Source organism: Microcaecilia unicolor, chromosome 2, assembly GCF_901765095.1.
Source record: "Microcaecilia unicolor chromosome 2, aMicUni1.1, whole genome shotgun sequence".
In the NCBI taxonomy this organism is placed as follows: Eukaryota; Metazoa; Chordata; class Amphibia; order Gymnophiona; family Siphonopidae; genus Microcaecilia; species Microcaecilia unicolor.
In genome coordinates, this window is record NC_044032.1 from 12,987,292 (window position 1) to 13,014,889 (window position 27,598).

The window sequence follows — 27,598 nt, forward strand, 5'->3', positions numbered from 1 at the left end:
CCAATCACTTTTAACGCCTCCAATCCTCCCCCCCTGCATTGTTCAGAACATTAGCATTATAACCCTGCATCTCATTTCTTTGTGTTTACCATCATTAAAGCCATACCTTCAAAAACAGAAAGGGGAAAGGAAGGACGAAAGATAGTGAAACAAATGGGAACCTCCTATACATCCTCTCAATACATTGTTCAAGACTCATTTTGCATGTTTTGGGAGACCCCTCATTTGCATTTCATCTATACCAGTATTGCTTTGTTTTCATCCCTTCCCCTCAGTATGTTCTCTTCATGGTCCCCAGCATCTACAAACAGGTGAAGGAAAAACAGAAAAACAACTTAACATTTCTTAAACAATTCTGTTCTCACGTCTGGAGGTGCTGGCCTTGCTCCTACTCCAGATCCTCTCTTTCTCTTTAGATCTTATAGTTTCCAAGTCCCTCATATTTGGGGCTCCAAACTGACATTTAACTTCCCCAAACAGTTCTTGCGTTTGCTGATCGGTGTCTGCTTAAGATGGGGAAGCATATTTGGGGCTCCAAACTGACATTTAACTTCCCCAAACAGTTCTTGCGTTTGCTGATCGGTGTCTGCTTAAGATGGGGAAGCAGTGCTGGTTTCGGTCACCTCTCCCTTCTCCAGCCGCTGTAGAAATCCTTTTGCTTCTTCCACCGATTCATAGAGATGAATTACCCCATTATGGGTGACTCTCAATCGCGCTGGGTATAACAACGCGAAGCGAATCTTCAGATTAAATAATTGTGAGCAGATTGGGGAAAAAGCACGTCTTTTCTCTGCTACCCCCATCGAGTAGTCCTGAAAGCAAAGAATCTTCTTCTGCTCATACTGCAGAGTGTTCTCATTCCTCGCGGCTTGTAGGATCCACTGTTTATGGGCGAAGTTTAACACCTTCAGGATTATAACTCGCGGCTTAGCGGCTTGCTCTCGACGTACCCCTAGTCGGTGGGCTCTTTCCACTCTCAGGGGGCCGATGGTGTCTGGGAATTTTACTCTTGCCGTGAGCCAGCGCTCCAAAACCCCCACCAGATCTCTGCCTCCTATGGCTTCGGGGAATCCCACTAATCGTAAGTTATTTCTTCGGGACCGGTTTTCAAGGTCCTCTATTTTTTGTTCCATCGTTTCTATTTGTTCCCGCAGTTGTTTTTGTCCGGCTTCCACTTCTGTGACCCGATCTTCCACTTCACTCGTTCGGGTCTGGAACGCTATGCATTCCCGCGTCAAGTCCTCCATGCGGGTCTGTAGCTTCTCTAATTTAGAGTCTATGGGTGATAATCTCCTTTCCAGAAGCTCTTCTAGTACCGTGGTCATTTCAGCCGTTATTTCGGCGACCCACGTGGATGAGACCGAGGAGCCGATCATGCTGGGTGAGGCCGCCATCTTTGTATCCGCCGATTTCTGCCGCAAGCGTTCCTTGGCGCTTGCTTTTGTTGTCATTTCTTTACCTGGCTCCCGCAACGATTGCCAGGACTTCAACCTTCCTTCCGATGTTGTTCAAGCTGGCGTTTTAGGGTTGTAAATAGCCCGAATCTTAGGGGGGGCAAGGATCGAGGTCGGAGAGTGCTTTACATGCGTCCTCTCTCCGGCATGGCGTCACGTGATCCCTCTTACGCCTCTCTTTAAAGGAGACAAGATCTTGGATTAATAAGAACTTGTGATGTGGGATGGACAGAGGCATGCATTAGTATCTCCACTGAGAAATTTTTAAGCAGCTACAAATAATACAACCTAGTAGCAAAGCAGATACCAAAAGCATTTTGCATTGAGGGACTCAGAAAAGTGATAGGCAAAACAATCAATACGCAGAGAGACTGAAAGAAATCATGATGAACCATAGAAGACGTACTGAGCCAAATCGACAAATTAAAGAGAAGCAAATCACCTGGACAAGATGGCATGCACCCCAGAGTATGAAAAGAACTCAAATATAAAATTGCAGCTTTACTGCTAGTGATCTGTAACATGTGGTTAAAATCATCTGTAAAACTTGAAGATTGGAGGGTGGCCAATGCAATGCCTATTTTTAAAAAGGGATCCAGAGATGATCCAGGAAATTACAGGTCGGTAAGCCTAACATCAGTGCCGGGCAAAATAGTGGAAACTATTATAAAGAACAAAATTACGGAACACGTACACAAACATGGTTTAATGGGACAAAGTCAACATGGGTTCAGCCAAGGGAAGTTTTACCTCACCAATTTGCTTCATTTCTTTAAATGTGTAAATAAATGTAGTGTTATCTAAATTTTCTGAAAGCTTTTGACAAAGTTCCTCATGAGAGACTCCTGAGAAAATTAATGAGTCATGGGATAGGAAGCAATGTACTGTTGTGGATTAGGAATTTGTTATTGGACAGAAAACAGAGGATTGGATTAATTGGCCCCTTTCTTTCCGAGCACTCTACCAAAACCCTCATCCACACCCTTGTCACCTCTCGTTTAGACTACTGCAATCTGCTTCTTGCTGGCCTCCCACTTAGTCACCTCTCCCCTCTCCAGTCGGTTCAAAACTCTGCTGCCCGTCTCATCTTCCGCCAGGGTCGCTTTACTCATACTACCCCTCTCCTCAAGACCCTTCACTGGCTCCCTATCCGTTTTCGCATCCTGTTCAAACTTCTTCTACTAACCTATAAATGTATTCACTATGCTGCTCCCCAGTATCTCTCCACACTCGTCCTTCCCTACACCCCTTCCCGTGCACTCCGCTCCATGGATAAATCCTTCTTATCTGTTCCCTTCTCCACTACTGCCAACTCCAGACTTCGCGCCTTCTATCTCGCTGCACCCTACGCCTGGAATAAACTTCCTGAGCCCCTACGTCTTGCCCCATCCTTGGCCACCTTTAAATCTAGACTGAAAACCCACCTCTTTAACATTGCTTTTGACTCGTAACCACTTGTAACCACTCGCCTCCACCTACCCTCCTCTCTTCCTTCCCGTTCACATTAATTGATTTGATTTGCTTACTTTATTTATTTTTTGTCTATTAGATTGTAAGCTCTTTGAGCAGGGACTGTCTTTCTTCTATGTTTGTACAGCGCTGCGTATGCCTTGTAGCGCTATAGAAATGCTAAATAGTAGTAGTAGTAGTAGTGGTTGAGTGCCACAGGGATCTGTACAGGGACTCGTGCTATTCAATATTTATAAATGGACCTGGAAATTGGAACAAGTGAGGTGATTAAATTTGCAGACAACATACTACTACTATTCCAACTTGTTAAAATGCATGCAAATTGTGAAAAATTGTAAGAAGACCTTAGGAAATTGGAGAAATTTAATGTGGACAAATGCAAAATGATGCATATAGGGAAGAATGATCCAAATCATAGTTACTTAACCCTAGGAGTGAGAACTCAATGGAGAAGAGTGACTAGTGGAGCACCACAGGGATCTGTACTAAGACCAACTTTTGAGCACCAGTATTAGCAATGCATTTCATGAGACAGGAAGTAACAAACAACAGCACAGAGACCATTTCATAGTTTAATTTTTAATTTTGTTTACAAGTTGAGTCACTATTTTTATGAGCGACCATGTAAAATTCTGTGAGCGACATTCCTCAAATGTATGAGCAATTGCTCACGTGCTCTGCTTAGAAGAAACACTGACTGAGATAGGTGCTATTTATTTGTATGAAGTCTTTATTTACTTTGAAACAGAAAGCTCGTTGAGCAATACATATATTATACTAAAACTTGATTTATACAGACATATATCAATGGTGCTAAGTCATCTAGACTACCGCAATGCCATCTATGCCGGATGCAAAGAACAAATCATTAAGAAGCTTCAAACCGCTCAAAACACAGCAGCCAGACTCATATTTGGGAAAGTGAAATACGAAAGTGCCAAACCCTTAAGAGAAAAACTACACTGGCTTCCACTAAACGAACGAATTGCGTTCAAAGTTTGCACCCTGGTCCACAAAATCGTTCACGGGGAAGCCCCGACCTATATGTCAGACCTTATAGACCTGCCTACTAGGAACGCAAAAAGATCATCACGCACATTCCTCAACCTCCACTACCCTAACTGCAAAGGGCTAAAATATAAATCCACATACGCGACCAGTTTCTCATACATCTGCACGCAGCTATGGAACACACTACCAAAGGCCATAAAAACAACGCAAGACCTAACCATCTTCCGAAGGCTACTGAAAACAGATCTTTTCAAGAAGGCATACCATAAACATCCAACTTAAATACTAAATAACAACGCTATACACGATCTATACATAACCAATCTTTTACCTCATGACTGATTAACCTCTTTGATATTTATGATCAAGCACTACCACTTCAACCTTATGCTGAATAGGGACTCTCTATAATCGATGACCTAATGTATGTTACAATTCAACTTATTCTCACAAACCTTCATGCAATACCATAATTTATTTTTATTTAACATGTATGCACATGGTATATATATACCATGATCTGTTCCATATATGCCACATTCCATGTATGTTACCATGTATGTATGCACCTTAACGCAATACCATTTGTAATTCTGTTACCCAGAAATGGCAACCGCCATTACGGCAAATGTAAGCCACATTGAGCCTGCAAATTGGTGGGAAAATGTGGGACACCAATGCAATAAATAAATATACCATCATCTTAAACACTTCTGTCCAACAGTATCAACATCCATATAGAAAACTGAAGGAACTTCAATTTTAAGTTTTAACTAGAGAATAAATTCCCCCCTCATTGGAGATCGGTGCTATTTAACATTTATAAATGACCTGGCAATCGGAATGATGAGTGAGGTGATTAAATCTGCAGATGACACAAAACTATTCAAAGTTGTTAAAACTAGGGCTGTATTTATTTATTTAAAGAAAACAAAATGTACAAAGGTAAACCACCTAATATAAAAGCAACTCTGTCATACTATCACCCTTTGGTACAAGACATATCAGTTATACAAGCCAAAGAATACACCCCCCCCCCCCCCCCCTCGAGAATCAAAATGTCCAACTCTTGAACGCCACTGAACATAAAAGTCCCAAACTGTATGAAAGTTCAGCAATCTATTGTGGTGTAGAGCTGTTAGTTTAGACATGCGATACACAAAGTCTACCTTAGCTATGAGCTGTGTGCGAGTAGGGACTGCTGGACGCTTCCAGGCTGCTGCCAACACTAACCTGGATGCCGTAGTAATACGTATCGCCAATTTCAAACATTTTCCAGGCAGATTTGGTGGTTTAATATTCAATAGCCCACAGGCCATAATCTTAGTTGATGGCCTGCCCAAAACATCTGTCAGTAACCCAAACACCATACCCCAAAATGGTTGTATGGCGAGACAGGTCCATCAAATTTGTTCAAAGGTACCCCTCCCCCCAAATAACCACCAACAGGCACCCGAGACAGACAGATACATGTGTTTCAACCATGCTAGAGTAAGGTATCAATGATACAACATTTTATAACTTCTCCACCATATTGTTCGCTATGGACACTCGTAACAAATTCTTAAAAATCTTCTCCTATTGTTGAGTAGTAAACGGTTTTCTAGGACTGCTGGAACACACCCAGCAGACAGAACCTGGACCAAGTTCGAACCACTATCAGAAGACCTCATCTCTAAAACTCTCAAAAGATACGCCAAATCCAACTGCAAACTAGACGCATGTCCAAACAGCCTCATGAAATCAGCCCCTCAACAATTCATAATTGACCTAACAAACCATGTAAATTACATGCTACAAAATGGACTCTTCCCAAAAGAAAAAGGAAAAATCTTATTCACCCCAATTCCTAAAGACACAAAGAAAAACTTGAGCGAAATTACCAACTACAGGCCAGTAGCATCCATACCACTAATAACCAAGATAACCGAAGGAATGGTAACCAAACAACTCACAAACTATCTAAACAAACACTCAATACTGCATGATGCCCAATCCGGTTTCTGGTCAAACCATAGCACAGAAACGGTACTAGTCATCCTTATGACCAAATTTAAACAAATAATAGCAACCGGGAACAACATACTCCTCCTACAATTTGACATGTCAAGCGCCTTCGACATGGTCGACCACGAAATCCTACTACACATACTTGAATACTTTGGCATTGGAGGAAATGTCCTGAACTGGCTCAAGGGGTTCCTAACCCTGTGCTCGTATCAAGTTACATCACACTCAACCACGTCCAAGGCATGGACACCTGAATGTGGAGTTCCATAAGGATCACCTCTCTCACCAACCATCTTCAACCTAATGATGATCCCGCTGGCAAAACTCCTATCAAACCATAACCTCAACCCATATATATACGTTGATGACGTGACAATATACATCCCCTTCAAACAAGACATTAACGAAATCCTCAACGAAATCAATCAAAGTCTACACATCATGAACACATGGGCAGATGCATTCCGTCTGAAACTAAACGCAGAAAAAACTCAATGCCTAATACTCACCTCCCAATACAACACAAAAGAATTGGCAGAGAACTCTGGTGTCGATACATCTTGGACCGGTTGGATGGATAAAGCATTTGGTAAATGGAAGAAATTTATCATTTCTGCAGCCACCACCATAATCATAGTGGTAGCTATTTTTGTATTAGTAGGATGTTGCATAATCCCTTGTGCTAGAGGCTTAGTAGAACGCTTAATTGAAACCGCAATAACAAAGAAGACAACAGCAGGACAGTATGCCCTGTACGAAAATCTCCTTCCCAACACCACAGGGGATAACACGTTGGACTATCTCCCTATGAGATGGACCAATCGCTACGCAAATCCTAGAGACAATGTACAAATGTCTGCAACAGTATAATCATGTAATAGCACACAGGGATGCAATATAATAGTGTTAAGCCTGATGAAATGATGTAATCAATAATCAGCTCTATGTAATCTATGCGAATGTATACTCAAGATATAATCAGTATATAACCAAAGAATTTATGATTGTGAACAATATATACAATATATACACATATAGGTAAGAGTAAGATTGAACCTGCATATTAATGGGTAAAGAAAAATATTTTATAATTATAGTATGTTGTCTAACTGCAAAAATGGATAAGAAGGATTGAAATAATTGAAGTGGTGCCAACATGGTAATCTCAAACCAAACAAATCTGACAGTACCAGGTTAGTTTACATTTAGACTCTCAAAAATCGAAAGCCTTATAGAATACCTTCTGGAATGGATGGTACCATGGTACGTTAACCCTGGTGTCACCCTATGGGATAGGGTGAAGAGGGGAATGTTAATATGTGTTCTAGCTTGAGGCCTGTCCACTGGAATGGTGATGGGCCAAGTTACACGGCTTGAACCAGCTGAGAAGCCCTGACTAGGCCTGGTAACCCACTAATGGTCTCATAGATGAGAACCTGCAAAAGCAGGCCTACATGATGAGTCTTAACAAAATCTGGTACAACTCTCAAATTGAACATAGCACCTAAGATGTAGAAATAATGGACAAAAATGCATGAAGTTTGGTTTTTAAAATGAAGTCTGTGTTTCTATAAGATGGCACTCAGATCATAAGATGATATGAAAGATGATATGAAACTGATATGCTAGTATTGAGATATTTTTGTATCAAGAGAGAGAAAAACAAGTGTTGACAAAAAACGGAAATGTCACAATCATGTGCAATAGCTAAAACAGATATTTTTGTAACAAGAAAAACATGTTGTTGACAATAACGGAAATTGCAAAATAACTTGCAATAGCTAAAACGGAAAGAAGAGGTGGGTACAAATGCGCACCTGCCGGAAAGGAAAGTATGATTCAGAGGTTGTGCAATATTAAGAAAAAAAAGGGTCTTGCCATTGACTTGCATGTAGACCTGCGCCTATAAAGGAGATGAGATTTTGGCAGATCGTTGGAACTTTCCCCAACGCATCCTCAGAGCCAGAACTCTGTGCAGTTGAACCTAGAATCTGTCTGATGAATGTACCAAATAGAAGATTTGATTTTGGTAAGAATAAACACTTTATTTCTGGCAACTATCTCTGTCTTTATTTCTAATTCATTCTTTGCCTGTCATTTGTTCTGCAAGGTAATCCACACACAAGTAACACTCAGTCTCTGAACTAATTTGGGTTGGCTTTTAATAGAATATATGTGGGAACATAAATGGCCAAAGATCCACCTACATCCTAATAGACAGAAAGCTGTGGTCATGAGAATTAAATTTGAACTGAGCCTTCTGATGCCTCCCCAGCGGCGCCATCCATGGGAAGGGGTGTCACTGGAATTCAGGGAGGCGGTCTACAAGATCATAGAAGAACAGACTCTCTGTACACCTCCGTGTGGAAAGATCAGACGGGGGTCTACAGAGGGTCAATAAAACAAAACACAACAAACCTGAACCTTCAAATCGCAGAAACGCTAAAGATCCTTGGAGTCACTATCGACCGCCACCTAACGCTCGATACTCATGCTAACAACACAAATAAAAAGATGTTCTACAGCATGTGGAAACTTAAAAGGATAAGACCATACTTCCCAAGATCCGTCTTTCGAAGCCTAGTACAATCCCTCGTACTCAGCCATCTGGATTACTGCAACTCACTATACGCAGGTTGCAAAGAACAAACACTGAGAAAACTTCAAACAGCCCAGAATACGGCAGCCAGACTCATCTTTGGAAAGCCAAAATATGAGAGTGCAAAACCATTACGAGAGAAACTACACTGGCTTCCACTAAAGGAACGCATCACTTTTAAAGTGTGCACATTAGTCCACAAAATCATTCACGGCGAAGCCCCAGCCTACATGTCTGAGTTAATAGACCTACCACCCAGAAACGCCAAAAGATCATCCCGAACCTTCCTAAACCTCCACTTCCCCAACTGCAAAGGCGTGAAATACAAAACGCTACATGCATCAACCTTTTCTCACATGAGCACGCAATATTGGAATACACTGCCACGCAACCTAAGAACAATCAACGAGCAAGCTTCCTTCCGCAGATCACTGAAGACCCATCTTTTCGAACAGATTTACGGAGAGAACCAAAACACATAAAGACCACACCTACTATCCACGAATGCAACACACATTCACCTCGGAACTCTCATTCTCGTAATATCACATCATTCATACCTTCAATCACAGAAAGATATATATTATATGTCTTTATGCCCCCTATCACCCTCTAAGCTCCCATTATTTCCTTCCAATGTTTCACTGTTTGTGCTCCATTGTTACACTCTCAACGACACTTGATTGTTTCGCATAACTAGACAAGATATAATCCATAACCAATATGTAACAAATTGTATTTCCAACATTTAACTCCTATTGTAAGCCACACTGAACCCGCAAAAAGGTGGAAAAATGTGGGATACAAATGCAATAAATAAATAATAATAAATAATGCATTAACACGAGCGCGCCAAATCAGCATTATCGCCTGGCTAAGGGTAATTCCGAATTTGGCGTATGCCGAAAACACGTGGTAGAAAATAATGCTATTTTCTACCGCGGGGCGCTCCTGACGGAAATCAGCAGATGGTGTACACTGGACGGTTACCACGCGGGTAACGTGTGAGCTCTTACCACTAAGTCAATGGTGGCGTTAAGGGCTCAGGCCATAGACGCGTACTGGTTTTCATTTTGCTGACTGTCCATTTCCTGGCCCCCTCCAACCCCCCCCCCCCCCTTATTTCCAGACGCGATGGAGAAATGGTCCAGCGCATGTCCAATACATGCGCTCACACTACCGCAGGCCATTTTTTGGCGCACCTTTGTAAAAGGGCCCCTAAATGTTTGACTCACTTTAAAAATTTAACGCAAGTTAAATGGCGCCTCTCCCCGACCCGCAAGCAAAAGACATCCAGCATTGCTTTAGCTCTCCAACACTCTGGCAGACCCCTCTCCTCTGCATGCTCCTCCTTCTCATGGCTGCTGCACTGAAATCAGGCTGTTGCGTCTCACCTGGCCCCAAGCCTTTCTGTAACAGGAAGTTCTGTCAGAAAAGGCGGAACTTCCTGTTACAGAGGCTTTGTGCCAAGTGAGAGCAGCGTACTTTCAGTGCAGCGGCCATGAGGAGCAGGAAGGAGCAGTCACAGAGGAGAGAGGGCTGCTGAAGATGTAAGAACTAGGTGCCAGCAAAAAAAAAAAAAAAAAGGAAGCAAGAAAGATGGGGATTGGGGGAGGGGTATAAAAGCATCAAAAAATACAGCCTTGGGTAAAACAAAAGGGCTTCAGTCAGTTGACAACTTACTTTGCGCTTTTCAATTCCAACCCTGTATTCCCCCCACCCTCCAAGTAGCCTGAAGCCAGGTGGTTAAAGCCAAACACTAGCAACCCAACTCTAGTAGTCAGTCAATCTGTTATTCGCAAATCACCTCTAGACATACAACATTTGAGAGGAGGGACACAAGGTGGTGATATCAACATGCAGAAAACAAAACCACCTGTAAGCCCCTTTGTGATCACTTCGAAAGTAGAAAGAAAAATCTTTTAAAAATTATTATTCTTGTCTTCTTTGTAGCAGGTTTTTAAATAAAAGACCCTTCAAGTGGTTCTGTTTGTTGAAATTCACATTTCTACAGTCTGGAAACCGTTGGTTTTTTCGGGGGTTTTTTTTAAAGCAGTGGTAAAATGCTCCAAAGCGTTAGAAAATAGGGGTCATAATTGTATGTGTACATTTTGCACTTTCCCAGCACGTTTCATCTTTTCTTTTCCAGGTCCCCTTGCAGCTCACCCTGACTTGTTCGCTCTGCCATGACCTCCTCCCACTGTACAATTGGGTAAACTGTTTAGAAAACTGCACACGGGCCTTCATTTTGTGAAGCTAACTCTGCAGACCACAGGGATGGGGTTGGGGGGGGTGATAGAGGGACAGATCTTGGGCAAGTCACTTAACCTTCCATTGTCACAAAATTAGTTTCTTACTGGGGACAGGGAAATACTTAGTGCACCTGAATGTAGCTGACCTACAGCTACTACTGAGAAAGAAGCCAGCTAAATCAAATATATTCAAGCCACTTTTGGCCTATGCGCAGGCTCACAGAATTGCCTTTCACATCCTGAAGAAACTACTTTGTTTTAGGAAAATGGAATCAGTTATTGGTTGAATGTTTAGGATCAATTAAAAATGTAAATAACTGTGTAAATGCTAAATTTATTTCAACTTTTACATTCAGATCATGCGATTAATATTAAACAGTTTAATCAACGTGCTGCCCTAGTTAAAACACATGCGGATTGTGAAAAATTTTGGGAAGACCTTGACAAATGAAATTTAATGTGGCAGTGGCCAAAAAAGCAAACAGGATACTAGGAATTATTAGGAAAGGGATGCAAAATAAGACAAAGAATATTATAATGCCTCTATATTGCTCCATGGAGCAACCTCACTTGAGTATTGTGTTTAACTGTAGTTGCTGTATCTCAAAAAATATATAGCAGAATTTTCAGAGACGCCAAAATGATAAAGGGATGGAACTCCTTTCATATAAGGAAAGGCTAAAGAGGTTAGAAGTCTTCAGCTTGGAAAAAACAGCTGAGCAGAGATATGGCTGAGAGTCTAAAAAATCCTGAGTAGTGTAGAATGAGTAGACGTGAATCGATTTTTTACTCTTTCAAAAGTACAAAGACTTAATATCCCGTTTATATAGTAGTATTACTTTGCAAGCCCCGCGTTATACTCTTCATAGAATGGGTTAGCAGAGGGAACTAGGTTTAGACCTGGCGGAGGCAGAGTGGGAGAGGATAGAGCGAGCGGCGGCGAGGGGGACTTCTCACGTGCCCTTCAAAGAAAATGCAGTAAAAGTGCTGTTTAGATGGTATCTGACACCTGAGCGCCTTCAGCGTATATACCCCGCTTCGGCGGGTTTGTGCTGGAGGGGTTGTGGCGTTAGAGGTACAATGGGGCACGTTTGGTAGACATGTGTGAAAATACGAGCCTTTTGGAAATCGATCCATAGTAGCTGCAGAGGTGGCTGGGATGCATGATAACCTAGAACCCTGCCTTTTTTTCTGCAAAGGCTGCGGGCCTTTCGCCTGCCCAACAGGCACTGACGCGGCAAGCCACAAGTGCAGTCAGGGTTGTAATAGCCTCCTGCTGGAATCTGCCCTTGATTCCTCCAATAGTGAGATGGCTTCACAAGCTGAGGTATGTTTGCGAGATGGAGAGGCTCCTAGCGGAGCAGCGCAATCAGAAAAATAAGTGGCACTCGATCTGGGAACCTTTTATCCTTTATGCATAATGTAAGCGAGGCTAGAGATCAGATTACTGGGAGTTTTGCTGGGGGCTTCAGGAGGGGGGGGGAAGGGACTCGGGGGGGGGGGGGGGGGGGGGGGGGGGGAAACAGAAAAAATGTTAATAAGTTTATAAAGCCTTGAAGTTTTATACTGTTACCTTCTGGAAAGTTAAAACTGGTGTAAAAAGGTGTATATTATGCCGGGCTGAAGCGTATTATATAGCCCATGTTGCTTTATGTTTCTTATTATATGTTTTAACTGTCAATAAAGACTTCATGCAAATAAAATAAAAAAAAAAAGTACAACGACTAGAGGACACTCAATGAAATTATGTGGAAATACTCAAACAATAGTTAAGTTCTGGACTTTGCTGCCAGAGGATGTGGTAACGGTGGTTAGCGTATCTGGGTTTAAAAAAAAGGATTGGACAAGTTCCTGGAGGAAAAGTCCATAGTCTGTTATTGAGATAGACATGAGAAGTCACTGCTTGTGCCTGGTACCAGTAAGCATGAACCTTGCTACTATTTGGGATTCTGTCAGAAACTTATGACCTGAACTGGCCACTGTTGGAAGGCCCATTGGTCGAACTCAATATGGCTATTCTTATGTTCTTATACAGAAATAAAAGGAAACAAAACTAAGCCATAAGGGAATGCTTCACAGCCAACAAGACTGACGATCACAGCAAGTGTTGGGCAAGTCATTAAAGAAACAACATACAGAAAGGAGTGTTTACCAGTAAGAAAAAGGAAACAAAAAAAAAGGGAAAGTTTGGGGATTATCAGGATATTAGAATCTAGAAATGGAATACAGAGGAGCAGGATAGGAAAGTTAGATGAGGCAGGACAGGAACAAGTTACAGAAGAGGCACAAGAGAAACTACAGGAAACCAGAAAGAGGATGGGTCTTCAGATCACGAGAACAGGAATGCAGTAACATTGGAGTTCATGGTCAAATCACTTACCCCATTCCGTAGCATGTAGTAGTCTAAGGCTTTCCCAGCTTCCAGCCAGATGCCCTTTTTAGGATCTTCATCTGACAGAAATAGGCCAAAGTCTGTGGCTAAAAAAACAACAGTGTTTTGTTTAAATAGTTTTTTAAGATTTATTTTATCAGGACATTATATAAGTTCATTTTTCATTTACTGTCAATTTGTCACTTGTCTACTACTAAACATTTCTATAAATGTTAACATTAATTGCTTTATATACTGTGTTTGCAAAGCAGTTTCCTTATTACTACAGGTACTTTCTCTGTCCTTAGAGGGATCACAATCTAAACATTTGTACCTGGAGGATTAAGCCACTTCCATGGGGTCACAAGAAGCCACAATGGGAACTGAACCTGGTTGCTCCCGATTCTCAGCCCACTGCACTAACCATTAGGTTACTCCTCCACTTCCTCCGCTAGATGTCACAGTAGCCATTTTGCCGCTAAACTACTACTACTTAACATTTCTAAAGCGCTACTAGGGTTACGCAGCGCTGTACAATTTAACATAGAGGGACAGTCCCTGCTCAAAAAGCTTACAATCTAAAAGACAAGTGAACAGTCAGTCCGATAGGGGCAGTCAAATTGGGGCAGTCTGGATTTCACTAGGGACAGGAGCGAGTAAGGTTTGTTCTTGCCCTGGTCACCCACAGAAAGGCAGGCCCAGGGGCCTCCTCGGACATGGGTTGGGGGATCAGACTGTTTGGGGGCGGGTCTGTGGGGGGGGGGGGGGGGGGGGAGAAAATCGGATGGGGGGGGCCCTGACATCCCATTATGCAGATCCCAGCTGGCACCGGCTATGACACAAATAACATCTGACAGCCGAGATATGTCCAGTCTTACCTGGGTATTTAATGCCAGTGCCCAGATATGAGCCGGCGTTGAACGTCCAGCCACTGATGTTCAATGCCACGGTCAGCACTTAAAATACACTGACCACCGCTGGCTGAATACTGACCAGTAAATTAGGACGGCACTCTGCATGGATATAGCAAAGCCTAATCGGAATACTAAAACACTCATCTCTCAGAAGCTGGATAAAGGGAAAGAAGAAATTCTCTCCTACCTGCTTTTTTTTTTTTTTTTTTTTAACTTTAGTTCCTCCAGATCAATCCAGACACATGAGGGTTCTCCAACCAGCAGGTGGAGACTGAGAACTACTGACTTGAAAGTGATCCTATAAGTGTCTTATGCAGCCCAGTAGGAACCAGTATTTTCGTATCAAAGCAGATTATATCACTATTATTATTATTATTATTATTATTATTACCCCTTCAACTAGATCCCAAATAGAAATAGACAATCAAAACAATAACAATGAACAAGACAACAAAAAGAGAACTGGGAACAATTCTGAGGTAGTAATGCCTCTTGTTTACACACAACATGCTCTTCCAATGAACCCTTATGCAATCTAATTCAGACAACAGGAACCGTTCTGAATTGGTATAGAGGAACTAAAGGAAAGAAAAGTAGCAAGATCGATCAAATTTTGCCTTCATTAGCATCCCTCCAGATCAATCCAGACATGATAGTTGTACCAAAGCAGTGTCTCCTACAAGCAGGAAGCCAACGTGTAATTAAACTCAGAGTATGTAGTAAAAACAGTTAGCTTGGTGGGGTTTAAAAAAAAGTTTGGATAGTTCCCTAAAAGAAAAGTTCATAAGCCATTATTAAAATGACTTGGGGAAAATCCATTGCTTATTTCTAGGATAAGCAGCATAAAACGTATTGTACTGTTTTGAGATCTTGCCGGGTACATGTGACCTGGACTGGTCACTGTTGGAAACAGGATTATGGGCTTGATGGACTTCGGTCTGTCCCAGTATGGCAATACTTATGTACTCGGAGTAGTATAAACCTCCCATTATTATTGTGTTGCCCAATTTGTTAGCATCCCTAATTTCCTTTAACATTTCTACATCTGTCTTGTTCATCCTCGCTAGGCGGACAGTAGTACACTCCTATCACTACCCTTTTTCCCTTTACACATGGAATTTCAATCCAGAACTTTCAATCTATTTGATTCAAGGCCCTCCTTAATATACGCTACCCCTCCACCACGTTATAATTTGTGCCCCGGTATGACAGTGTCCCACTGGTTTTCCTCCTTCCACCAGGTCTCAGAGATGCCTATCATATCTAATTTTTCATTTAGAGTAATATATTCTAACTCTCCCATCTAGACATTTCAAACTATGTTTGTTGTTCCTATGTACATCATGCTCAGTACTTGACAGTAGTAATTTGCAATCTTTTGTCTGATTTTTATTTAAGCAAACGAAAGAAAAAGAGGAGGAGAAGGACCTCACGATACCGTGAGAAATGAAACAAACCAGTGAGGTAAGTCCAAGGAGGATAATAAAGATACTTTATTTAAAAAGGTAAAAGCGACCCACACAGGATGCAATGGCAGGAACGAAGGGTCTTAGGAAATGATCAACAAATATAGAGAGGGATTCAAGTATAGAGCCATTAGCTGATATAATTGGTTTGCCTGGGGGGTGTTGCAGGTTCTTGTGTATCTTAGGTAGGATACAGACTGTTGAAATGGTTGGATGTTCTACCAGTAAAAAATCTCTCTCTTTATAAGTGATCTAGCCAGCTAAATGTCCAAACTGAACAATCTCCCTAATATCCTTTTATAGGTCTTCGGTAGGATCAGAGTCTAAAGGTAAATAATATGTGGGATCATAGACTTGTCTGTTGATTTCTGATATGTAATGATTTCTGTCTAAGACAACTGTCCCTCCACCTTTACTGGCAGGTTTAATGACTATTTCTTTGTTAGTGGAAAGGTCTTTTAAAGCTTGTTTCTCTGCTTTCATCAGGTTAAAATGTCTCATGTGTTTCTGTTGTTCTAATGTAGAGATTTCCGCTAGAACGCATTTCTGAAAAGCTTGAATTTGCGGATCCATGAGACCTGCTGGATTCCATTTAGATTTCTTTCTTACAACAGAACTTTCTGTATATACTGATGATTGTTCAGAAAAAAATTAAGTAGTTTAACTTTCTGGTAAATTTGTACAAATCAATTCTGGTTTGAAACGAATCATATGGAGTGGAAGGCACAAAGGACAGACCTTTTTGGAGAACTCTGGTGTGAATATCATTCAATGTAAAATGTGATAGATTGAAAATAGGCAGATCAATTACCATGGTCTCGTTACCTACCATCCTCTTGCTCTGCCTCTCGCATGAAAGGAAGGATGGTATCTCTGTGTGCATGTACCTTGTCTTGAAAAAACACTTGATTGTTTTTGGGCTTGGATATTAGCCTATTATGAAAATGTCTTTTAGTTTATATGATATATTGTGTGATTTATTTAACGTTTCCTTCTTAGATGGTAATGAAATGTATTTAAAACTTTGTAAGAGCACTCCTTGCTTGTTATCCTAATTACAATAACTGACTACAAATGAAGAGTTGTCCTAGGGGTGGGAGGGCGGGATGAAGACTAAACTAGGTCCTGCAGTGCATGCTAGAGGCTATCTGTTAATGCTGTGGTACAAAGTTCAAGTTTTAAAACTAGGGGGGAAAGAGTATTTATTTATTAGGATTTATTTGCCGCCTTTTTGAAGGAATTCACTCAAGGCGGTATATTTGAACGCTTATAATTTTTCAACCACTTGAAGGAAAGTGCTGCAAATTGGAATGCCTCATTACAGCCATGCATTTAGTACACCTACCAAAAATCAACCTGAAAGGCCAACATCGCTGTAAATTGATTTTTGCCGTTTTTTTGGCAAAGTTTGAGCCGAAACCATTCAAAAAGTAAGAGGACTAGGAACATGGGGTTTTGCCAGTTCATTAAGCCCTAAAAGTAGTGCAGGTTCTCCAAATATCCCCCTTGTATTACTAAAACTTCCAGTTTTACAGCTTCTGGAAGTTGGCCCAAAATGTCATTTTTGCTCAGGCGACATTTTGCAACCCTTTGAGGTCCCCTAGAACCTCCAATTTTTAGTCTTTTTAACTAAACTTTTGCACAGCTTAGTTTTTTATCATAAACAAACTATGTACTAAATTTCATCAAAATCTGAGATGGTGAGGTGGGTACCCCTGGGCCACTTGACTCTATAGTAAGAATAGATCAAACATGAGTAAAAAAAAGTATGGCATGGTATACTACTTGCAATGACAACACAATATGTACTAGAACATTATAATTGGTAGTGAGGGGTAAGGCAAAGTTGTAACATATAGATGAATAAGAAAGTAGGAGGAATTAGAAAGTAAGGAGATTGATTTGAAGAAAGTTGCACGTGAGGTCAGAGAAATGGTTAAATATTATCTCAGCTAGGGTAGGAGTGGATAAACATGTCCCGCTGCAGTATGTGCAGCCCAAGTCAATCCTTGTGTGTGTGAATGAGACTAACAAGTTAATTACTTGTTCCATTAAAGGCTTGGTTGAAGAGCCAAGCTTTCACCTGCTTCCTGAAGTAGAGGTAGTCTTGTGTTAAGCGCAGCCTTTCAGGCAGAGTGTGGGGGCTACTCCGGAGAAGGCTCGGTTGCGAGTATCACATCGTGTAATGTCTTTTGGAGAGGGTGTGATTAGTGAAAGTCCTTCAGAGGCCCTTAGTGTCCTTGGTGGTGTGTGGAGGATCATCCTATTCTTCAGATACTCTGGGTCATTTCTTTTCAGGGCCTTGAAGATCAGACATAGATGTCAGGAGTGCTGGAGGTCAAAATTATTGCTGGACATACTTATATTAATATGAAACCAGCTTGACATACTTAGATTAATATTAGACCAGCTTCTGATAAACTCTCCCCCCTCCCTCAGGAACCACTGAGGATGACATGGACCAAATGGTGCTGAGAGGCCTAATAGCCCTTTTGTCTCTCAATTACTCCTGATTAACATACCTTTTGTCATATCTGGGAGCAGAGCTAGCTAAGAACAAAGGAAGCCAGACATAGAGGCTCCATCACTAAGGACTTCAAACAGGAGAACCTGTGAAATTGCTCACCTCTCCTGACATCAAGTGAATGATACATACCTGTAGCAGGTGTTCTCCGAGGACAGCAGGCTGATTGTTCTCACGACTGGGTGACGTCCGCGGCAGCCCCCACCAACCGGAAAAAAGCTTCGCGGGACGGTCGGCACGCAGGGCACGCCCACCGCGCATGCGCGGCCGTCTTCCCGCCCGTGCGCGACCGCTCCCGCCAGTTGAATGACTAGCAAAAGATGAAACACACAACTCCAAAGGGGAGGAGGGAGGGTAGGTGAGAACAATCAGCCTGCTGTACTCGGAGAACACCTGCTACAGGTATGTATCATTCACTTTCTCCGAGGACAAGCAGGCTGCTTGTTCTCACGACTGGGGTATCCCTAGCTCTCAGGCTCACTCAAAACAAGAACCCAGGTCAATTGAACCTCGCAACGGCGAGGGTACAACAGAAAATTGACCTACGAAGAACAACTAACTGAGAGTGCAGCCTGACCAGAATAAATTCGGGTCCTGGAGGGTGGAGTTGGATTTACACCCCAAACAGATTCTGCAGCACCGACTGCCCGAACCGACTGTTGCGTCGGGTATCCTGCTGGAGGCAGTAATGTGATGTGAATGTGTGGACAGATGACCACGTCGCAGCCTTGCAAATCTCTTCAATAGTGGCTGACTTCAAGTGGGCCACCGACGCTGCCATGGCTCTAACACTATGAGCCGTGACATGACCCTCAAGAGCCAGCCCAGTCTGGGCGTAAGTGAAGGAAATGCAATCTGCTAGCCAATTGGAGATGGTGCGTTTCCCGACAGCGACCCCTAGCCTGTTAGGGTCGAAAGAAATAAACAATTGGGCGGACTGTCTGTTGGGCTGTGTCCGCTCCAAGTAGAAGGCCAATGCTCTCTTGCAGTCCAATGTGTGCAACTGACGTTCAGAAGGGCGGGTATGCGGCCTGGGGAAGAATGTTGGCAAGACAATTGACTGGTTAAGATGGAACTCCGACACCACCTTCGGCAGGAACTTTGGGTGGGTGCGGAGCACTACTCTGTTGTGATGAAATTTGGTATATGGAGCATGAGCTACTAGGGCTTGAAGCTCACTGACCCTACGAGCGGAAGTAACTGCCACCAAGAAAATGACCTTCCAGGTCAAGTACTTCAGATGGCAGGTATTCAGTGGCTCAAAAGGAGGTTTCATCAGCTGGGTGAGGACGACGTTGAGATCCCATGACACAGTAGGAGGCTTGATAGGGGGCTTTGACAAAAGCAAACCTCTCATGAATCGAACGACTAAAGGCTCTCCAGAGATGGCTTTACCTTCCACACGATAATGGTAAGCACTAATCGCACTAAGGTGATTCCTTACTGAGTTGGTCTTGAGGCCAGACTCCGATAAGTGCAGAAGGTATTCAAGCAGGTTCTGTGCAGGGCAAGAACGAGGTTCTAGGGCCTTGCTCTCACACCAAACGACAAACCTCCTCCACTTGAAAAAGTAACTCTTTTTAGTGGAATCCTTCCTAGAGGCAAGCAAGACCCGGGAGACACCCTCAGACAGACCCAACGCAGCGAAGTCTACGCCCTCAACATCCAGGCCGTGAGAGCCAGGGATTGAAGGTTGGGGTGCAGCAACGCTCCGTCGTTCTGCGAAATGAGAGTCGGAAAACACTCCAATCTCCACGGTTCTTCTGAGGACAACTCCAGAAGAAGAGGGAACCAGATCTGACGGGGCCAAAAGGGCGCTATCAGAATCATGGTGCCGCGGTCTTGCTTGAGCTTCAGTAAGGTCTTCCCCACCAAAGGTATGGGAGGATAAGCGTACAGGAGGCCGGTCCCCCAATGAAGGAGAAAGGCATCTGACGCTAGCCTGCCGTGTGTCTGAAGTCTGGAACAGAACAGAGGCAGCTTGTGGTTGGTCTGAGAGGCGAAAAGATCCACCGAGGGGGTGCCCCACTCTCGGAAGATCTTGCGTACCACTCTGGAATGGAGCGACCACTCGTGCGGTTGCATGACTCTGCTCAATCTGTCGGCCAGACTGTTGTTTACGCCTGCCAGGTACGTGGCTTGGAGAAGCATGCCGAACCGGCACGCCCAACGCCACAGCCCGACGGCTTCCTGACACAGGGGGCGAGATCCGGTGCCCCCCTGCTTGTTGACGTAATACATCGCAACCTGATTGTCTGTCCGAATTTGGATAATTTGGTAGGACAGCCGATCTCTGAAAGCCTTCAGTGCGTTCCAGATCGCTCGGAGCTCCAGGAGGTTGATCTGCAGATCCTTTTCCTGGAGGGACCACAGACCCTGGGTGTGAAGCCCATCGACATGAGCTCCCCACCCCAGGCGAGATGCATCCGTCGTCAGCACTTTCGTGGGCTGCGGAATTTGGAATGGACGTCCCAGGGTCAAATTGGTCCGGATGGTCCACCAGAGCAGTGAAGTGCGGCAACTGGTGGAGAGGCGGATGACATCTTCTAGATTCCCGGTGGCTTGAAACCACTGGGAAGCTAGGGTCCATTGAGCAGATCTCATGTGAAGACAAGCCATGGGAGTCACATGAACTGTGGAGGCCATATGACCCAGAAGTCTCAACATCTGCCGAGCTGTGACCTGCTGAGACGCTCTGGTCTGCGAAGCCAGGGCCAGGAGATTGGTGGCCCTCGCTTCGGGAAGGTAGGCCTGAGCCGTCTGGGTATTCAGCAGCGCTCCTATGAATTCCAGAGACTGGGATGGCCGGAGATGGGACTTTGGGTAATTTATCACAAACCCCAGCAACTCCAGAAGTTGAATAGTGCACTGCATGGACCGGAGGGCTCCTGCCTCCGAGGTGTTCTTGACCAGCCAATCGTCGAGATATGGGAACACGTGCACTCCCAGCTTGCGTAGGTAGGCCGCTACCACCACGAGGCACTTGGTAAACACTCGTGGGGCAGAGGCGAGCCCAAAGGGCAGCACACAATACTGAAAGTGCCGTGCGCCCAGGCGGAATCTGAGATACTGTCTGTGAGCTGGCAGTATCGGTATGTGAGTATATGCGTCCTTTAAATCCAGGGAACATAGCCAATCGTTTTTCTGAATCATTGGCAGAAGGGTGCCCAAGGAAAGCATCCTGAACTTTTCTTTGACCAGGAATTTGTTCAGGCCTCTCAGGTCTAGGATGGGACGCATCCCCCCTGTTTTCTTTTCCACAAGGAAGTACCTGGAATAGAATCCCCGCCCTTCCTGCCCGGGTGGTACGGGCTCGACCGCATTGGTGCTGAGAAGGGCGGAGAGTTCCTCTGCAAGTACCTGCTTGTGATGGGAGCTGAAAGACTGAGCTCCCGGAGGACAATTTGGAGGCAGGGAGGCCAAATTCAGGGCGTATCCGCACCGCACTATTTGGAGAACCCACTGGTCGGAGGTTATGAGAGGCCACCTTTGGTGAAAAAATTTTAACCTCCCTCCGACCGGCAGATCGTCCGGTACGGACACTTGTAGGGCGGCTATGTTCCCGTGGATCCAGTCAAAAGCCCGTCCCCGGCTTTTGCTGTGGAGGCGCAGAGGGCTGCTTAGGCGCACGCTGTTGACGAGAACGAGCGCGCTGGGGCTGTCCCTGTGCCTGGCGAGGCCTTCGGGCCGGCTGGTTGTACCTACGCTTCGCAAAAGAGTAAGGTGCAGCCTGCCGGGCCCGGGAAAGACGTCCACCTGTGGAGGTGGATGCTGAAGGCGCCCGGTGGGAGAGCTTGTCGAGAGCGGTTTCCCGCTGATGCAGTTGGTCCACCATCTGCTCGACCTTCTCACCAAAAATGTTATCCCCCCGGCAAGGGACGTCGGCCAGTCTCTGCTGGGTGCGGTTGTCCAGGTCAGAGGCACGCAGCCATGAGAGCCTGCGCATCACTATACCTTGGGCCGCAGCACGAGATGCCACGTCACAGGTGTCATAAATACCCCTGGACAGGAACTTTCTGCACACCTTCAGCTGCCTGACCACCTCCTGATAAGGCCTGGACTGCTCCGGCGGGAGCTTATCGACCAGGTCCGCCAGCTGTTGCACATTGGTCCGCATGTGGATGCTCATATAGAGCAGGTATGACTGGATGCGGGTCACGAGCATGGAGGATTGGTAGGCCTTCCTCCCAAACGAGTCCAGAGTGCGAGACTCCCGCCCCGGGGGCGCCGAGGCGGTATCCCTCGAACTCCGTGCCCTCTTGAGAGCAGAATCCACGACCGCCGAGTCATGGGGCAATTGGGGCCGCATTAACTCTGGGTCAGAGTGGATCCTGTACTGGGACTCTGCTTTCTTGGGAATGGTGGGGTTAGTTAATGGTCGCACCCAGTTCCGAAGCAGTGTCTCCTTGAGGACATTGTGCAGCGGTACCGTGGAGGACTCTCTAGGTGGTGATGGATAGTCGAGGACCTCGAGCATCTCGGCCCTCGGCTCTTCCACAGAGACCACGGGAAAGGGAATGCTGATAGACATATCCCGCACAAAGGAGGCAAAGGAGAGACTCTCAGGAGGCGAGAGTTTCCTCTCCGGTGAAGGCGTGGGGTCCGAGGGAAGGCCCGTAGACTCCTCTGAGGAGAAATATCTAGGGTCCTCCTCTTCCCCCCACGAGTCCTCATCCTCGGTATCGGACATAAGCTCATGTAGCTGAGTCCTGAACCGGGCCCGGCTCGACGTCGAAGCACCAAGGTCTCGGTGTCGTCGAGCGGTGGGCTCCCGCGTCGGCGGGGACGGAGCTCCCTCCATCGACATCGACGGGGACTCCACCTGCGTGGCGGTCGAGACCGGCACCGCAAGCGGCGGCGGTGTCGACTGCCCCGGCGCCGGGCTAGAGCTCGCCGGCGCCACAGTCATCGGCGCCGAGGGCGCAAGCACCCCCGGCGCCGGCACAGCCTGGCGCATCAGCCCTTCCAGGATCCCCGGAAGGATGGCTCTGAGGCACTCGTCCAGGCCCGCTGCCGGGAAAGGCGGTGGGGCCGGTAGGGGTGTCGGTGCCGGAATCTGATGGGAGCCAGGAGACGACACCGAGGTGCCGGGACCCTGTTGCGTCGGCACCTCTATCACCGACGGGGATCTCTCCTCTCGATGGAGACGCTTCGGCGTCGACTCCTCTCCGATATGCATCGAGGGCGACCGGTGACGGCGCTTCTTATCCTTCTTCCGATGCCCGTCACCGGTGCCGGGAGGCATGGAGGAGGAGGATGACGATCCCCCTCGGTCTCGAGGGACCGGGTCAGACAGGGTTCGGTCCCGTGGGCCATGGGCTGAGGGAGTGACCGGGGCCGACTGCCCACGCGGCCTCTCACCTCTACCCTCACCGGCGGACCGGCGGGCCGACGGGACCTGTTCTCCTGGGGTCGATGCCATCGGTGCCGATGTCTCGGGCATCGATACCGGTACCGAAGGGCCGGGCGTCGATACCGATGCCGTCGAGGTCGACGTCGAGGGGCCGGCGCAAGTTCCAAAAATACGGTCCCGTTGAACTTGCCTCGCAACCTGAGTCCGTTTCCGGAGACCGAGACACAGGGGACACGACTTGAAATTGTGCTCCGGCCCGAGGCACTGGAGGCACCAAGCGTGGGTGTCGGTCTGCGAGATGGGCCGGCCGCACCGACCACACTTCTTAAATCCACTCGGGACCTTCGAGGACATCGACGGAAAAATCGCGTCGGCGAAATTAAAGTCGTCGATGGTGGCGGAAATCACACCTCGAAAAAGAAAACGACCGTGCGGCCACTAGGCCGCAATGCAACGTCCCCGCTGGAAGCGAGGGAAAATGGGAGCGCGTGCTCCTTTTTTTTTTTTTTTTAAAAGAAAAGTGGAGCGCGCGGAAACTAAATAATAAAAGAAGAAATAAAAGAAGAAGTTCGCGTAAACGCGACGGTTTTCCGGGGCTGAAAAAGAGAGAGCGGCACAGGCACGACTCTCTCCAGGCGCGGAAAAAAAGGAACTGGCGGGAGCGGTCGCGCACGGGCGGGAAGACGGCCGCGCATGCGCGGTGGGCGTGCCCTGCGTGCCGACCGTCCCGCAAAGCTTTTTTCCGGTTGGTGGGGGCTGCCGCGGACGTCACCCAGTCGTGAGAACAAGCAGCCTGCTTGTCCTCGGAGAAAAGAAAGTACACTGGAGTTTGGCTGGGAAGGAAGATAAGTTTTTGATCTCTTTCTGTTCTTGAGGTATAAAAGCAGAGCACATGCTCATGGCTCTCTCTCTGTCCAGGGCACTACGTCTCTCTCTGTCTTTCTCTGGGCAGCAGAGCATAGAGCTCTGCTTGAACTTTTCTTTCTTTCCCTCTGCCTACAACCATCTTGAGCCCCAGAGCACAGGGCTCTGGGGCTGGCAGTTTTTCTCTCTTTCCTTCTCTCTGCACATGGCTTTGCTGACGTAACTGTTCTTTCTCTTTCTCTAAACACACACACACACACAGACAGTCTTGCACCCTTTGTGAGCCTATACATATACGCAAACATACAATATATTTTCTTTATATATATATATCCAAACCCGTGTGGAGTGTGTATTCTTTGGGAACCCACTGCCTCTGTGAACTGGACCTGGGACCAACCCTAGACAACGATTGCTGACATTTGGGGGCTCGTCCGGACGATTGCTGACAATAGAGTTTTAAATTTAGCTGGCTACTCCAGCTGAGACACACAGAAGAACTTCGCCAGAAAGGAGGTCATGCTTCATAGGAGATAAGAGACCACTACGGCCCAAGAGACTGTCGATGGTCAGAGACCCCCGCAATGGAGAAGAAAGACCTCTGAAGCTCCTCAACTGATGAGGGGAAGACCGCAGCGGGACAAGACCACAAGAAATCAGAGCCCCTGGGTGACTACCACAGCCCTAAGGGACTGGCTGCATAATAAAACATGGGAAGGTACAGACACTTGCAGCGGCCCAAAGAGGGAGATATTGGGTCGACCTAAGGGCAGAGGGCTCCCGTAGCCCAATCCTCAAGAAATGAAAAGAGCCCCCAAGGAGCACAGACAAAGTAAAAGCCTAGCGGCGCGGCTATCTTGGTGGTTTTGGGTTTTTTTGGAAGGGGGGGGGGTTGGCTAGAATAAAAATAGTGGTACGTCGGCCATCCAAGCATACCCAGGCTCTACAGCCGGCCTAGCCTAAAAGAAGAAAGGTAGGCAATTAAGGCAGGGGCTTGGCACCACTAGGACTAATCCCAGCACCAACCAAGCACTGCCAAAGGAAGGGGAGCCCGCTCAACTGCTACCCAGAAAACCTCCAGGCCAGGAGCTAACAGAGAAGAGCCTGATGAAGCCATACCCTGCTTCTGCTGTCCTCGTTTGCCAGTAGAACTCCCCTGCTGGCGCCAAAAGCACCCCCGGTTTTTGTTTTGGGTTTTTTCACAAACAGCAGAAAACAATCTCACTGAGAAGGGGAGTCTACAAAAAGGACACTGTTGTGCCATCAAGTGCTATGCAGGTGGAAAACCGCTAAACCCCACAGCAGTCGCCAAGCGGCAAACAGGGTGCCATTTTATTTTTTGTACAAACCACTGAAGTGGAAGCCCAGCCACTAATGCCCCTCAATCTCGGTTCCAAGGCAGGTCACCCCCAGCCCACTCTCTTCTCCGAGACACCACTCTCAACTCACAGCCCCCCCAACCGGAAGCTGTCCTAGATTGCCCACGAGCATAGTCCTGCAATGCCTGCTCCATGTCCAGGAAAACTGCTGCAATTAAGAGAGTCTGTAAACAGCCTTCTCTTAACTTTATCTGTTGTTCATGTTTATTTGTTTGTTTTCGCTTTAAAGTTGTTGTCAGGCAGCACTAGAGAGCAGAGGGGAAAGCAGAGAGCATAGGGTTCTGTGGGGACCAGAGACAAGGATCTGGCACCACCAGATTTGACTCACACTAGGCCATCACTGCCAAGTTCGATTGGGAGACCAGTTGACCAACTGGGCCAGGAGAAGGGCCTCAGAACCAGAAAAATCATGTCCATCCACTACTACTACTACTACTTATCATTTCTATAGCGATACTAGACATACGCAGCGCTGTACACTTGAACATGAAGAGACAGTCCCTGCTCGACAGAGCTGATGGAGACAGAAAATACTGGAGAACTGGGCTGGCTGGCTGAGAATATATGGGGCAGCTCAGTTCTGAGTTTTCTATCTCCACCTGCTGGTCAATGGACATAACTACCCAAATGTCGTAGAACAGTGGGAAGTAACGTAAAGGAAGCCCTATTAACTATATGAATACACTGCAGCTCCCGATTTGTTCCAGAAATGCTTAAATGCATACTGCATAAAAGCAAATCCACCCTTTCCTAGCATTTATATTATACACACACATAGGCATTCACTCAATTTCATAAAGGCCCAAAATAGGCTTTACAGGAAGCAAGAGCTTTATAAAATTATCCCCAAAATACTCCATTTCCAAGGCAAGAAACAGAGACCAAAGGTCAATAATAGGCCTTAAACAGACAGGAGTGGCTTCCAGCCAGTTAAACCCTGCTGTCTGCCAATATTATCTGTGATGGTCACAGCACTATGGTTAATACCTGGGTGGTTCAGGGGCAGACACAATATTTAACTGGGAAGTGGCAATATTCAGCTAATCAGGTAGCTGGCTGAATGACAACTTTTTTTGGTCAACCCTCTTCTCCAAACCCCCAAGAGCTTCCCCCCTCCCAAACCCACCTCCACAACAGCTTCTCCCCCTTCCCCAGCCTTTCTTAAGGGTCACCAGTGATCTAGTGTAGGGAGGGTAGGAGCAATTCCCACACTCTAGCCCATGCCCAGTTCCCTAATGGCCAGTGCTGGACGTTGAGACAGCCATTTTGAACCCGTAACTGGGCACAGGCAGGAGTGAGTGGGAATCGCTCCTGCCTTCTCTACACTGAACCACCATAGACCCTTAAGATAGGCTCAGGGGGGAGACTATAGAGGGGTGGAAGGTCAAAGGAGGATTGGCAAAAAAAAAAAAAAAAGCCAACATTCAGCCTGCTCCCCGGTTAGCTGACGCAAGTAGTGGGCTGGATACTGCACCTACATAGCTGCATTCCTGGTGCCGCCACAGCCCAGATATTCAGAGCAGGAACTTCCTGAGCCCCTACGTCTTGCCCCATCCTTGGCCACCTTTAAATCTAGACTGAAAGCCCACCTCTTTAAAATTGCTTTGACTCGTAACCACTTGTACCCACTCGCCTCCACCTACCCTCCTCTCCTCCTTCCTGTACACATTAATTGATTTGATTACTTTATTTTTTGTCTATTAGATTGTAAGCTCTTTGAGCAGGGACTGTCTTTCTTCTATGTTTGTGCAGCGCTGCCTACGCCTTGTAGCGCTATAGAAATGCTAAATAGTAGTAGTAGAACTGAATAATGGAGCCTAATTCAGTTTGTGGCAATCAGCATTTTAAAAAACACTGGTTCACATGTTTAAAAATAACACCAACTGCCACGGGCCGGCTACTGACCACAGAACTAATAGAAACCAAAGCTA

General features: G+C 45.9%; 1 protein-coding gene across 2 annotated transcripts in view; it reads right to left on the reverse strand.

Moving 5' to 3' along the window:
* The window catches only part of TLN1 (talin 1), a 407,659-nt gene that overhangs the window by 276,533 nt on the left and 103,528 nt on the right, over positions 1 to 27,598 (reverse strand). For both annotated transcript variants that reach the window (XM_030192770.1, XM_030192769.1), the window contains exon 4: positions 13,177 to 13,274. In XM_030192770.1, the coding sequence (XP_030048630.1) occupies positions 13,177 to 13,274 (98 nt within the window). The remainder of the gene's footprint in view (positions 1 to 13,176; positions 13,275 to 27,598) is intronic.